At 41.4% G+C, this 16044-nt stretch overlaps 1 protein-coding gene across 1 annotated transcript in view; it reads right to left on the bottom strand.

The window, feature by feature from the left end:
* The window catches only part of LOC115401175 (solute carrier family 12 member 9), a 90399-nt gene extending 74586 nt beyond the window's left edge, over positions 1-15813 (bottom strand). The window contains exons 1-6 of the mRNA XM_030109380.1: positions 15594-15813; positions 13713-13847; positions 11315-11452; positions 9336-9659; positions 4924-5031; positions 3073-3184 (exon numbers count right to left, since the gene is read on the bottom strand). Of these exons, the coding sequence (XP_029965240.1) occupies positions 3073-3184; positions 4924-5031; positions 9336-9659; positions 11315-11452; positions 13713-13847; positions 15594-15813 (1037 nt within the window). The remainder of the gene's footprint in view (positions 1-3072; positions 3185-4923; positions 5032-9335; positions 9660-11314; positions 11453-13712; positions 13848-15593) is intronic.
* Between the last annotated feature and the right edge of the window lie 231 nt (positions 15814-16044).

The raw sequence follows: 16044 nt of genomic DNA, 5'->3' as shown, positions 1-16044 counted from the left end.
CTCTAAAGCCAGCCAATAGTGAGAATTGGGCTGGTTTCATCCTGATTCTGCCTCCTCCCGACCTTGCACGGACAATGGCCAATTATCTTTCTTCCTAAACTATTCTCCGATAAGAGAATTTTATGTCTGTGGTGTGTTAAGAGCGAATTGTTCCCGACAATCGGCTCCAAGACGTTTCGGGGCCAACGATCGTAAATGTTGAACTTGTTTAATATTTCCCACAAAATATCTTCGTGTGTGTGGTGGGAAGCGAGCGCTCCCAAGAGGTCGTGCTGAGAAATGTCACGTGGAACGAAATCTAGCCAATCTAGCCAATCAAGAAGCAGCTTCTCAGCTGACCGACCATCAACAGACACCGTGATCATAGAAAATTACATACTAGACACTGCGTTGACCGTTTCTCTGCAGCTCCGGAGAAGCACTATCAGGACCAGTGCATGAAAGTGGATGAAGGTAAGAAGTTCTCCTTCATCCTAAAGTCAAATTATTTACTGAATTTTCCCAAGATTTCCAATGATCTGTGGTTACGATGCGTTTTATTCAAAACGTCACGAGTAGCCATGACACAGGGCACTTGGATATTTCAAAAATGGCTGTTTTACCATCCAAATACAATTTAATTAAGTGGGAAAAGATCCCCAACTTTTGTCCCACTTATATAGTAATAAGGAGAACATGCAAACCAGACCCTGTAGAATCAATATTCACTGGTAATGTGTACATAAACAGTATGGAGCGATCTGGTTCTTAAATAGTGAGATAAACCCTCTGCTCTCTTTAGTTTCCCGTGCTTCCCATAATATATTAGCTCACATTATTTCACATATTACATAGCTGTTTACAAGTGAAATAACTTATTTGAGACCTTATATTGACCAGATCATCAAATACATGAATTGCTATAGTCATAATGACTGTGTTTTGTAACAAACCTGAATGTAATTTGGAAATTGATCGGTTTATGATCACTTTTATGGTGAACACTTCATGCGATGTGGGAGCGAGGCGCTCCTCCACGAGCCGCCCGTCGCTTGGCACATCGGCTCCAATCAGCAGCAGGAAATGCAGAGTTTATCATGTCTGTGTTCAAAATCCCCATCAGAACATCCTCATGGATGTCCTCTTCCATGTTGCGAGCTGTGCTTTGTTGTTACTTCTGAGTTGCTTCTCCGTCGCCGTTTGTGATCACGTTTAATAAGGTTTTTGTCTTGGAGGACGAGATTCATGACGGCCAGTAAAAGAATCGGTGTGTGTATGGTGTGCTGCAGTGAGAATATCGGAGGCGACCACACACACAACGATCAGAACTGATCAATGCCAAATTTTTAATCTTTATGAGATAGATGGTTCCACTGATGACCAAACACAACATGTACTTTAATCCACCTTCAGCTACAGCAGACGCAAACATGAGGAGTGTACAAACGGATCCAGAATGTCTCTGGGAACACAGCCTAATACTGCAGAGCGAGTGTGTTCTGAAACCTTGTTTTCCTGAGAGAGAGAGTGTGTTTCTGTGAGAGTGTGTGTGTGTGTGTGTGTGTGTGTGTGTGTGTGTGTGTGTGTGTGAGAGAGAGTGAGAGTGAGAGAGAGAGAGGACGGCGCAGCAGGGTAAATGATAGCAGTATTGATCCTCGACGCTCTTTTATAGCCCTGTCATGTCAGTTTAGCACCTTGGCAACACTCGCTTTAGAGCGGCATCAATACTGAACTCTGGAGCTCAGCAACAGACAGATAGAAAGAGATGGAGAGGGAGAGAAGGGGGGGGGGTCAAATAAATAGGAAAAAAAAAAGTAAATACCAACAGCTACACCAGGGACTGGAAGATTTAGCTGCCCGAACCCCAGGAGTGAGCCGAGGACACCGAATATGCCGCACATGAACGGTTTCTGAGATGGTGGGCTGCAAACTTTAAAGTGAAATATGTATGACAAATGATACTATATCGAAAAGTTCTTGCAAACAAAGGCAGGGATTTTCTATTGGAGAACAAAAACTTAATAGCTAAAAAAATACAGATCAAAACTGGCTCAATTTTAAAAGCTGTGAAGTAGATTATATGGAGTTCAACTCAAGAATGAGTAGCGCAACATTTATGGGGATAAAATGGCCCAAAATACTACTTAATCAGAACGTGAACGGTTACAGAAAAAGGACTCAGCGAGGGATGGAAATTACAATGTGAAACTGGTTTAAGACCTGAAAAATTGTACAATTATTTTGAGATTACTGAGACTTCAGTCGTGAGCACAGTTCGAAAAATAAAGCATAAAACTAAAGGGAAGAATCACCAAATATTAAATGCACAATAATTTTCTCTCAAATTAAATTTTAAATGACTCTGCAATTTTGTAGAAGTCCTCATTTCTGGATTAAAACAGACAGGAAATATTTACACAAGCAAATGCTGCAAAACATCCAAGTTTAACAGTTTCGCTCTCCCCATTAATAAACTTAGCCATTATTGAAAACCATTTGTTTTTATAGTGAAACCACACATATAAGTATAAATATACAGGAAAATGAGAAAATGATCTGATACATCCACCAGTGGTTGTCAGTTACCCTCTGTCACAAACACACCATGGTGCCTTGCTGCTTTGAACCGCACAGAAACTGACGTTTCTATTATTTTGCTCACTTTCATCTACATGAGGCTCAGTGTGATTAACTGACACCTGGCGCCAACTCGCATTTGTTCGGAACAAACAGTTTTGAAACGGGGCTCCTCTGACGCTCCGATTCTGTTTGCTGGAGCAGAAAATAAATTCTGTCTGCATTATCCGATAGTCCCCCAGTACTCGGTCTCATCTGCTGCAAACCAAACATGCAGATGTTCAGTTGTGCGGGACCTCAGCTGCTCTTCACAAGTGCAATCAGGCTGTTTGGATGTGTGCCGCTAAAAGCTTGATTACGAGCCGTTATCAGTGCTTTTCGATTGTTTCCTACACGTGCATGGGTATTAGACGATGAGGATGAATGAGTCACATTTAGTGAAAGAGGTGTACGACTGTGTGTGTGGAGTGCACAGGAGCTGAAATCTGGAAGTCGTCGTGTTTGAAAGCGACTGACCGGTCACAGGTGCAGGCCACCAGCACGCTGAGCAGGTTGTAGATGATGAAGGTGAAGATGACGGCGGTGATGGTGCCGCGGGGGATGGAGTAGCTGGGATTCTTCAGGTCGCCTGGTGGTTCAGACACAAAACATGATTTCTGTCATGACCGAGATGCCAAACACATACTGCCTAATTTCATTTTGAATGATCCAAACTAGCACAATAGTGCCATGAGATCCTTTAAATTTAAACTTTCGGGCCCCAATTTTGCATCCACTACTTTTAAATTTGTCTTAAGAAAAAAAAAAAAAAAAAAAAAGATCAGTGATTTGTTTGAAATTCTGTTTGCTTTGGTGGTTTGGCAGGAGACTTTGCCCACGGGCCTTATGTTTAACACCCCAGATCAATATGTTTACAAGTAAACTACAGGAAATACTACTAAAAGTATATATGCGGTCACAGGGAGCACATAAACTGTCACGCATTTGTGCATGAGCAGCTCATCAGGGTCAAATGCTGTAACTGAGTCACCTGACCATGTGTCCTGTTTTAGTGACCGTATTCCCCCCCCCCCCCCCCCCCCCCCCCCCCTCCCCAGAGGTTGCATTTAAAGGTATTCACAGCAAAGATCCTTGAACTAGGTCAGGCAAAGAATCACCAAGTGGAGCTTCTACAGCCATGATTCAAATTGAATGTGACAACATTTTTAATAAGTGTGCATTCTTTTCCTCACCTGGGACTCAGACAACGCACCTGAAGCAACGCAATCCAAGCAACAACAACAAAAAAAAAAAAAAACCTCCAACTGTCAACATTGGTTTTCAACTCAGTCAAATGACAAATTAAAGCGAAATGTCACTGCAAATGTCAGAGCTTCAACGCAATATCAGTGGAGCGGAGTAAATCTCTCCGAGGAAGAAGTGTCAACTAAAGAAAAAACCCAATAATAATCTATTATATGAAGTCAGTTCCATGGTTGCTAGGTGACGTGTGGGGCCGGAAACGCTCGGTGGATCAGCTTCGGTTAGCTTTTCCCCGGGGATTACCCAGTCAAAGGTCGAGAGAACAGAAAAATGTAGCAAAAGCTACAGAGAGGTTGTCTCACTCAATCTGAGAATTAAGAGAGATAAGGCACCTAATGAGCGCTACTGCTTTCAGAGTCCTATTACAAGAGCGTACTTCCCCTTTCGTGGTGTTAAAAACCCTTTGAAGCCAGCACTTCTCTTACCAGGGGAGAGAAAAAAAAAAACAGGCCTTCCAGACACATTTCACCGTTTTATTCCTCTTGTCAACAGACATTTACTCAACGAGGAAATAGAAAGACTTTTATTTAACACTTTATGTGAAATATCTTTTCTCTCCTGTTGACATTTGGGCAGAATATAATTTACAGTTCGTCTTACTTTGGTCATTTTCCTTTTAAAGAATCTTCAAACCATGGTCACATAATACTCTGCGGTTGAATTATCAGACACAGTGCTGGTGCCAGTATTTTTTTTTTTTTTTTACAGATTTGATCTTGATTTTAATATGAAACATAATCTTTATTTTTACAAAAATAGAATTTATTTTTGAAATTATAGAACACAGTGGTAAAATGGCTCAAAGTCTGAACCATCAAATCGTGGGACGTTATCCACAATGTATGAAATGTTAGGCAACGTTTAATACGAAACTGCGCCAGAATTAAAATTTGAGCCAAATTAACAAAATGATGATGCATCTGTACGTTTAACAGATGCAGGACTTGTCAGACTGACTTCTCTCAGCCTCAGTAGACCTCGCACACTTCAGTGCTTTTTGAAAAAAAAAAAACTGTTTTCGAAAGTTCCACACGGAAACACGAAAGCACAACTTTCCACGCCCACCTGACATGTTGGACCCCGCCATGATGCCGGTGCAGCCGTTGAACATGACGGCAAACACGGTGGCAAAGTTCATCATCGTTTGTGTGGTGTAATCTTCAGTGTAGCCCGCTGCGGGGAGACAAACAAACAAACAAAGAGAAAACAAAAAGCAGATAAGTCTCTGCAGCTGCTCTTATCAACACCATCAGTCTTCTAAGAGAAAGTTCAATTTGGCTTGTTGGCAGACACTCCTCCACACCTGCTCGCACATCTGACTCCATCATGGTTTGGAGCGTTTGAGAAAGCAATTCACTGCAAATCTCCCCCTGTTGTTTACGGAGCGCCGTCGACTCCATCGCATGATTTATTTGTGAAAATTCAATTTGGCAGCATTGAGCCGCGAGAGACGGCCTCTCTGTCTTCTCCATTTGTGACAGCAACACCAGCATTTAAGGAAACAAATCTCCCTTCACCAGGCCAAACGTGTACAAGCGAGGATACGCGTTTTGTATCCCCAACAGAACATAGATCATGACTTGCACTTTCAAATTGGACAAACATGATCAGCACTGTCACCTCGCGTTTCTATTTCCAAGTCGGAGAATTGTCTCAGTTTTACCTCCAGTGATTCCGACTGAATCATAAATCCACCAACTGACATTCACAGGAACAAATGTTCATGTTCGTCAGGTTTTTAGAGAATATTTCAGTGTTAAACATAACGAGAGCGGAGCAGCACAGATCTGGGCTTCGCTCTCCCGTCTTGACTGCCTGTGAGTCAAAGAACCGATTTCAAAATTCGACATCAGGTCAATAAAGCCTTGAAAGGAGCTCAGGTATAAAAGTTTTGATTTCTTCTTTTTTTTTTTTTTTTGTTTTGTTAATAATCGCTCTGTTTTAATGTTTTTCATCATCTTAATTACCGAAGGTTAAGACCGTTAATTGCCTTGCTTCAAAGGATTTCTTTCATTTCCATCTAAGACATTTTAAATCGCTTTGTGTCTGAATGGTGCCATAGAAATAAAGTGGCCTTGCCTTGTGTATTCATTTAAATAAGGATTCATCTGCGGATTAATCTTTCTATGTCTTAACCTAAACCGAGACCTTAACTTGGCTGCACAGTGGTACGCAGTCACACCACTGCACGAAGGTTGTACGTTCAAGTCCAGGCCTACTTTAGTGCGAAGTCCGGCTCATTCAGGGGAGGTGATGCCCAGCCAGAAAAGACTGTAGGCAAAGATTATCTGCAATGTTTTATTGTCTATGAATATAGTTTCCTTCTATACTGCATACAATTTGTGTGTCAGGATTTTATTCCATGGTTATTGATCTCCGTCTTGCCGCTTCAGGCTGTGTTCTCCTGATCCAAACTAATGGTTGCATGAATAAGGTTCTCACAATGCAATGTGCATTGCGTGCTACAAAATATAAGTACGCATGCTCAGGATGTTTGCTTCAGGTATGATGGGCCATCAGTATTATTGTCATGGGGGATTGACTGACAAGATGGTAATAGCAGTGTCGTCATAATGTCACTAAGAAGTTGTGTATGTGATTTACTGTGGCATTCAGCGGTGTTCAAGTCTGCTGTTTGTACAACCGGGAAGGTTTTCAGCTTGAATCGCCATCATTACATTCTTAGCCTTATAGACTTGACAATAATCTAACTCCTGTAAGACACACGCACGTAATATGTAGGTCTTCATGTGATAAATCAATGCATTTTCAGGAGAATTTGTTTTTAGGTCAGTCTGTGGTCAAGAGTTCAAGTAGTTGTGCAGGAAAAAAAGCAAGTCAATGTATTGACCCAATAAGGCATAAGGAGAGGTCGTGTCTGTGTGTAATAGTGTCACTTGCCTGAGTTATGGCAACTACCTAGCTTAGTGAATCTGTTCAAACAGATTGAAGCGTTTCTAATTTGATGTTTCTGGATGATGTCGTTCCTGTAAAACCAACCAAACATAACAGTCTGCATGTCGTGGGTGGAGTTGTTCCGATTCCGATACCAGTATTGGAAATTGCGCCGATACTGCCAAAAATGCTGGCATCGGTATCGGCGAGTCCTGGAGTGCAGGCACCGATCCGACCACGTCATTAATTAAATTAGTAATCTATTTACTGGTCAGCTCTGTTAGCTCCGTTAGTTCCTTCAGCTCCGTTAGCACCGACACTTCTTCTTCTGTAATGTTTTACTGCAGCCTGCATCCCGTTGGTTGCACTACCGCCATCTGCTGGTCGTTAGTGCTGACACAGTTCTTTGCCGCTGCTGCAGCTCTTGAGAAGAAGAATGGATCACGTGACAGACGTACAGCGCCCGTTAAAGAAGCCTATTTTTTTGTTTGGAGTGCAGCTTCTGCTCTTTGGATTAAACTTCACAGGTTGGTTTTGGACTATAACACTTTGGAAAGTAATCTTTTAAGTTGCTGTTGAACTATTTTTTTTACTGTTCTATTTAAATGGCCTGTTCATTTTACTATGTTATGTTTGCACCCTAATTAAAAAAAAATGTCTAGATTTGTTTATTAAGTTACTGTTGCACTACTGTTATTTATACTGTTTTATCTAAATTACTTCATTTTACAATATTGTGTCTGAACTTTAATTTAAAAATGCAACAACATATATTCCTAGATTTATTTAAGTTGTTGTTGCACTAGTGTTTTATATTGTTCTATTTAAATTCCCTTTTAATTTAAAAATATTGGGGCTGCGCTTAAAGTTATTGTAAATAATTATTCCTAGATTGATTTAGTTCCATTGCCTTTGCACTGCTGTTTTTATACTGTTCTATTTAAAAATAAATGGCTCGACTTTGCTGTATTGATTCATGTTTTTAGAGGGTTTAACCTGAGCCAGGCCTCACCATAGTGATAATCATGTGACAGTCATGCAGGTGTGACATGATATTATTTTATAATATACTGGTATCAGATCGGAACTCGGTATCGCCCGATACCAACAATAAAAGTATCAAAATCGGTATCGGGAGGCAAAAAATGGTATCAGAACACCTCTAGTCATGGGGGAAAAAAAAGATTCAGGAAAAATATGTGATATGGCAGCAGTTCAAGAAATGAGAAGAGGCAAGCCCATTGCTACAAGCTGTGACAGACTTTCCAGTTGTTTGCCGTTATATTTGTAACTCACAGGGGAACAAACTCTTTTGTCCAATTTCACCTTGACACAGCTAAAAGGTTTCTGATCAGAGGGTTGAGGACTTCAGCCTTGTTATACGTCTGACATGTTTGGGATTTGTGAGAATATGCTGTAATGATTTGCCTGCTGTAAGGCTGCCAAAGTTTCTGCTTACTTCCTGAACGAAAGTCTCCCCAAGGCTTTTACACAACTATGTTTTCAAGTGAAAGCGGAAAAGCTGCTCCTGCGCAGGCGCAACTTGATCAACGGCAACAGTTTTTCTCCACATGCACGAGGAGCTGGACAATAACAACAAATGTCATGACTCCAGCTTCTCCTGGTACTTTGTGGTTTTAAGGTCGGGTCACCTGGAAAAGCAATCCAATTTGGCCATCTGTCCATGTGAATCTCCGTGTGCTGGTCATTCTGGATGTTTATTCTACATTGCTGTGTGTATGTGTGTTTGGTGTCCTCACAAAGCAACCATTAGCACCCACTTACAGCCTTACATGAAAACGCTTATCTTTTTCAGCATTTTTTATTGTTTCCCTGGAAACGGACATGATCGAAACCCTACCAGGTAAATGTGAAACTTTTCTGAAATGAATAAAGCAATGTGTTTCACTTGCATCATTTCATAAATGAGACCCAAGTTTGTGGACGGTTGGTTTCTCTATCTTTGAGTGACGTCTCAAAAAAACAAAACATTAATTGAAACGTGACACATCTGACATAGAGAACAAGTTAATCTTTAATGATGGATCAATAGGCTACTTTGATTTAATGTGTCCTGTTTTTCTCCCCTAAACTCCTTCAGGGAATAATGAGCTGATTGTTTTGTGGTGTTGTTTGGTGAAAGGTCAACTTGTTGAAATTTTTTTTCTTGATGTTCTATTTAATGACTGCTTTGGTGGTATGTCTTTAACCGTGGCACACAGACCGAATCTCTGCTATTCCCTGCTCAGGACACTGTTACTGTTAATGTTTGATGTGAAGATATAATCTTCCCACGAGGGAGGGGCCTCAAGTCTAAACCGAGTCTAACATGATGTAATGAGTTTCTATGAGGGCTCATGAACGGTAACACTCCCTGGATTGGCGTCATTACCCTGAGACTGCCAGGAAACGCAGCAGGAGAGGTCAGATACAGCAGCAGGGGAAGGCGCAGAAATGATCGCCAACACAGTTCTGTTGTTTACGTCAGTACGCGCACATGTTGTATTTAAGGCAGTGTGAGAAGAGGGCGTGCCGGAGTAAAGAGGCGGTGAAAAGCCCCCTCCAGCCGACAGGCTGCTTACCCCCCAGGTTGCCGAGCAGAGTGTCCAACTTGAAGCCGGTGAAGTTGGCGGTAGTGGGAAAGGTGGGGCCGGTCCCGTTGGGCGTCGGGTTGAAGGAACTGGGCCTCGGCAGCACGATGGTTCGGGGACGCACGGCGAAGAAGCTGATGAGGATGGTCCCCAGGACGAACATGACCACCATGAAGATGAGGAAGGTGGCCTTGGCGTAGATGTGGGCCCCCACCATGCACACCAGCAGGCACAGCAGGGCGATGCCTGTGGCGTAGAGCAGGGACCACCAGTAGCCCGACGGCAAAACCTGGTAGGAAGAAGTCACTATTCCATCTGGGAAGAGGAGGAGACGAGAAGAGACGAGTTGGAAACGTCCACTCCGTGTCTGTCACACAATGACGTCTTCCATCCCAATCAGAAGCAGCACATGAAGGCAAAACAGTTAAAGCATGTCAAAAATTCATTGCAAAGATCTACCTGTCTGAAAAGAAGAAAGCAAAATACTTAGAGAAATTTGACAAATCTTGCTTCAATTATTTTGATTTCAGCATTATTTATATAACACCAGGGGACAACACAGTCATTTCTAGGCACTTTTACAGAAAAACTGGAGAAAAAAAACATTCTAAATTGTATTGATTTTGAAATTAAAAGTGTTTTGTGTATTAACCTTTCACACTGATGTCAATGCAGCTACTAATGCCACTGTTTTTTGTTCTGTTGTATTTGGGCTGCTGAAAACTTGAATTTTCCTCGGGATTAATAAAGTATATATCTAGCTGTGAAAAAAACATGGTTTTTGTAACTCAGTGAAGATGAAGTTGAGTCGTCTTCTGTGTAGCCAGATCATTCTGTTCCTCAAACAAGGACGTCTCCAGGAAAGGAGAAACCCAAACTTGCCTGATCTTGCACTTATTGATTCAGACACAGCTCTCGCTTACCTCATTCTATAAAAGTTGAACTGCTGAAGAAAGACTTCAGACAACTCCTCAGTTGTCTAAACCTCAGTTTGAGGTTGTACTATGAGTTCTTTCTTCTGCTGCAAGATCCTTTATGAAAATATCTTTCTCATCGTTTCACTTCCTCATTCTGATTTCTGTGAATTCTGACTCGAGGTTTTACGAGGAATTTCCCTGGCATGATCTGAAAACTTTGAACCTTTCAAATTCACAAACGCTACACTGAGGGTTTGAGACGTTTCTAAAATCTATTAGAATATTTTGCAAAAATAAAGGTAGAAGAATTCATTTGATTTTTAAATGACATTGTTGTGAGGTCCTGAAACACAGAGGCGGAGATCGTGAACTCCTTTGAGATGTTTTCTTAAAACCCCCTATGTTAATCTCATTCATAATGTGTCTCAGAACAATTAAAAAAAAAACTGCTTAACAAAACTTTCATTGATGTGAAAATAAATCAGTGCCTCATAAATTGTTTTCAATCTTATTATACCAACATCTTCATGCCTCATGCCAAACATTTTTTAGTTCAGGAGCCACATACAGTCCTAATTGATCTCCAGTGGACCAAATATCAACCCTCAATAACGACAACTCCAAATTTTTCCCTTTGATACATGTATGAGATAAGATACACATGAGTCCATTACAATGATCCCAAGTCCTGCCGACCACTGTAGGTCTCCAAACTAATGTTGGCAAAGCTATTTCGGCAAAACAACAGCATGCATGGCTCTGACGGCAGTTCCTTAAATTAAAATGCATGCTTTTTTTTTTGTTTTTTTTTTTAACTTTGTAATATCAGTCCACCAGCCAGATTGGACATTGTGGCTAAATTATTCTAGTATAGAGGGGCCTTGCGGTTTTCATTTACTTGATATGAACAGAAAGACAAAAAAAAAAAACACTATTATTAAATAAGTAAGACTTTGATTTTAACTGTAATCTGAATACTGTGACTGTGAGAAGTCTCCGTTACTCCCCTTTATCATTTATCAAAATGGCTAAACCAATTTGAGCTGGACTCACCCTCAGGTACTCCAAATGTGGTCACAATCGCCTCCACCAGACCCAGCACGTACAGAGCGCTGCCACACACGTTAGCCAGGAAGAACATGATGCCGATGCTGCCCCCGAACTCCGGACCCAGCGCTCGGCTGATCATATCTGAGTCCCGTTAAGGAAGAGGAGGCAACACTTTGGGATTTAACAGAGTTCAAACTTTCATCAGTTACTTAAGCACATTTGATGTACTACTAATTTATCTTCATCCCGAGGAAAGTAAAAGTTTAAGATTCACCTGACAGGAATACTGTAATGGATACCCAGGTATATTAAATTACTGGACTAAGAGGACAATTAAAACATTTGAACCAGTCTGGCCCATTCAAGATAAAATTGGGCCGTGTGTGGCCTCAGAACTACTTTGACACTTCTACACGTTATGCTCTTTCGGAGTCTCGCATATAGTTCTGTTAGTCTTCCAAGTTATTTTCTGTTTGGAAATTCTAAAGTGAAAATGAAAGTCAATTCCCACGGATAATTACAAATAAACCACTCCAGCCACTGTAAACACATAATGAGGGAAGTGGAACTTATTTCATGCTGACTTCAGTAAGATAAGCCACAGAACTTGCTGCTTGTTAGCTCCGTGTTTGATGAAGACGGAAGATCCCATGTTACTGAAAACCAACAAGCACAAAGCTCTTTCTGTCAGTGGGATTAAAAAATAAAACCGAAGGGAAAAAAAAGTATAACGCAATAATTTACTCGGATTTCATCGTTGCTTTGGCACGCTGAATGCCTCCAATAAGAAACACAGCCAAGCAGCCTGACACCATGATGATACCTCCACCATGCTATAGGCTGGACTTTTGTTTTCTGGTGAAGCCTGAAGAGGTGTGAAGTGAAAAGAACTTTACTGTGGACTCTCCGAGTCTTGTTCTGCTCACTGTTTGGTGGATGTTACAGGCAGAAAGCAGCACTTCACATTGTTCCACCTCTGAAGGGCTTTTAATGCATTTCGTCTTCGCTTCACGTTCAGGAAACATCTGTACTCCTTCATGACTTGCGAGGCTTGTTGACATCATGACAATCTGTGGAAACTGGGATTTTAGGGTCTTTCATGATCACTTTACTGTATATTGTCATTTTACAAACCATTTCTGAAGCTGTCAGTCAATGATGACTGACGGATAATGACCTGATCATCAAATGAAAGTGTTTACAACGGTATTGAGTACAGTTTCTGATTTTAAGAAATATCACTGACATACGACATCAGTATTTCTGACACGGTGCTAAATTCCTATTCACAAAAAAGCACTCGTGTTGAAATGGCGTTGATGTGTAAATTTACAATTGTCCGTTTTGCAACAGGCAGTTTGATGGATCACGCATTGTGGTGGCAGTAATTCATTACTTCAAGTCAGATCATGAAATTGCATTATCTTTCGATAAAACAGAAAAAAATGTTATTCACAGGCATTCCAAAGTCTCAAAAACAGTTTTCAAACAACACTATTTGAGAAAATATATATTTTAAAAAAATTGAGTTTTGTTCAAACAGCATAAAAATTAAAACAGTTCGAAGCAGTTTGATATTTTAATCTGAATTTTCATACTTATGGCCTCTAGTTAAAAATTTTTGATAAATAACACACTCTAATGTCAAGAGACAGGTTTTTTTTTCGTCATTTTAATTACTTGTACACCAAAATAGAACAAATAAAGTTAAAGTAAAAAGAGAAGTTTTAATATTAAATTACTGGATAAAATTCACTTTCATTCAGTAGAATTTGTGTAATAAGCACCCATTTCCTGAGTTTGTGAAGAGTCTGTTGTTTTTCATCATAATTATATCAAGAGACGTTTAGAGATTTATAAGTCGATGCAAACTGCGCAGACTCCAGAGTTGCCGACAAAAACAAGAACCCCAAAAAAATCCTAAAAAAGCATCTTGTGCTGCAAAAACTGACCGACACTCACTCCATTTAGTCTCACTAAGGCCTTGTTCACACAACGTGTCAAGTGAAAACGCTTCATTCGAGACAGTTTCACATTTATGTTACGAAAATGATATTCATTTACACGAATACGGCAGAAACTCTGAAAATTCTGTGGCGATGACGCCAGGCCGGGAGCTGGCGCTGTCGTTTATGGAATGAAACCACACACCAACACGCAGAGAGCGATGGTGAGTTCAGGGACACTCGTAAGAACAGATGAATCAGATGCCGTTATGGCCGACTCTCAGCTACAAAACCGCGACGGGAGTCCGACCATTTTCAAAAAGTTCCCACAAATGGGAGCAGTTTTAAAACAGTTACTCTATTTTTAGTGGTTTTCACTTTCTTTCTCTCCATTCTATTCTTTGACAGAGTTACAGACAGTAAACTGATTGTCGGGTGACCGTTGAGCAGGATACAGTAGGCTCCTCCAGCGTCCAGCGCTCCGTTGGTGGAGATAGCGCAGACGGACAGCACGGTCATGCAGATGATGAAGTAGGCCACCAGGAACATGGCGATGGCTTGGTACAGTCCGGCGTGGCCCACCACAAACCCTGGTCAGAGGGAAGCATTAAAAAAGAAAAAAGCGTAAGCTATCAGAAAGCAGAAGTTGGAAGTGAAAAAGCAGCACCAGCGTGGCATGAGGGGGAAGTTAAATGAACAACATCAACACTGTTATAATACAGTGTCATTTTTATAAAAAAAAAAACTTAGTTCACTTCAAATGTTTCAATGGTATTGATTAATCAGGTGTGCTTTTCCTGTTGATTTGTTTTATCTCTTGGGAAAAAGTTACATCAAACTATGTTTCTAAAATAAGCTGCTGTTATGGAGCGCTTTGTAATCTGCAATCTATAATCCTTTTTCTTATGTCTTATGTCTATGTTTTCCTATAAGCTAGTTCTCGAGCTTTACGCTTTATTTTAATATATCAATCAACCTCCACCTGCGCAATAATTTATTTAGTTGAACTGAGGTTTAAACACTTCAGGGAGTTGATGAGAAACTTTCCGGCTGAATAAGGCCCCATTCCCACGACAACCCTTCAAGGGGAAACACTGTTTTTCAAGTTTCCTTTCAGAAAAGTTTCACATTTTCACAGCAACATTTAGAAATTGATGTCTGCTTACACAGAAATGGCAGAAATGCTGAAGTTATCAAGTTGAGCCAATAGTGTTACAGGGTGCTACACTGATGCTGCCTTGAAAGACAGAAAACTAACCTAAGCCGCGTTTCAAACGAACTGTAATCTCAGACAAACTACGCTTGAAGAAAGTCAAGTTTTCCAACTTGATAATGTTGAAAGGCCTGACTACAATCAAAGTCATGTGTGTCCAATCGAGTATGGGACAAGTTATTTATACAAATATTTTCCACATTCTGACTGTGTTTAATCAATGAGGTGTGCTTGACATCACATGAATGATAAGAACTAGAATCTTACTGTGAGATCATAGAAGTGAGGGAGAAGGCAGCAGGTTTATATGATTGACAATCTTTAAAGAAGTCTTATGTACCATGACCCAAACTTAATTTGGATGGTACTTTAGTTTGATTTACCCCTTCCTTTTTCAATCACAATAGCGACAACCTCGGGTAAAAGCTGCCATAGTTTCACATCCACAATGAAACTACTGTGAGTTCCTGTGCATACCAACACGTTACAGTGCGAGGCTCCACTATGCGTGCCCGTGTGTGTGTGTGTGTGTGTGTGTGTGTGTGTGTGTGTGTGTGTGTGTGTGTGTGTGTGTTGCATGCGTGGTGCAGCAGCTGATGTCTCACGAGACCGAGGTTAAGGGGGAGTGGGGGGAGGAAAGTGAAATAAGGCAATAAGGCCAGAAAACAACATAACGGTAAAACCAATGATGTGATGGATGAGATTAAATCACCTGCCTCTTCTGAGCGAGTGCGGGAAAGGATGTTCACTAAAAAGAGAAGTTGTGTGTTCCTGATTCAAGATTCCAAGGCTGATTTCTGCACAGTGAGAACGGAAAAGCTTCGAGAACAACTTTTCCAGTTCTGATGTAAATGTGTCTGTTTGAGAGCTAAAAACGCACAAATCCAAATCGAGTAGTGGATACTTTCAGCTTTATTTACACGACCGTTGTCATTGCTGGAGCTGCAAAGTTTACAGAAGCCATAAACGATCAAATCCAGATAACGCTCAGAGATCCACGTGCATTGCTAATTATGATCACCTGTCCAGCGGCTCACGTGGGAATTATCTGGAGTCGTTTCATTTGTGTGTCAGATTAAACTGAAATTAGAAAATCTGGACAGCGTTGTCGCTCTTGACTCACCTATCCGAAGAAAGAGCACCACGCTGAACATGGACAGCAGCGTCGGGACCACCACCCCGAAGAAGATGGAGAGCTTCTTGGGCTGCCGCTGCTGGGCAGACCGGCGCCGGGAGCCTCCCGGGAGCTGCTCCGGGGCCCGGCCGGCCGGAGGGCCCCGCGGCTCGGACTCATTGACGCTGGTGGAGAGGCGGTAGTGGAGCAGCGGGGTCCGCTCCGTCATAGTGACAACCGACCCGAAGCAGCACTAACTTCAACCACAACACCGCCCGAGAGAACAACTGACAGCTATGCCCAGGGCGAACTCGGAACTCGTGAGAAGAGTTGAGAGTTTCTACGGCAGTTTCGGAAATTGCTCCAATAACAAGGAAAGAAAAACTTACCGAGCTACATAGCAAGGCAAGAAACAACCGCTTTAATGGTTAAAAGTGGTTTAAAACGCGCACTCCGTGCT

The sequence above is a fragment of the Salarias fasciatus genome, chromosome 14 (genome assembly GCF_902148845.1).
Source record: "Salarias fasciatus chromosome 14, fSalaFa1.1, whole genome shotgun sequence".
Taxonomy (NCBI): domain Eukaryota; kingdom Metazoa; phylum Chordata; class Actinopteri; order Blenniiformes; family Blenniidae; genus Salarias; species Salarias fasciatus.
The sequence above is the reverse complement of the archived record's forward strand: the minus strand, read 5'-3'. Positions and strand labels throughout refer to the sequence as shown.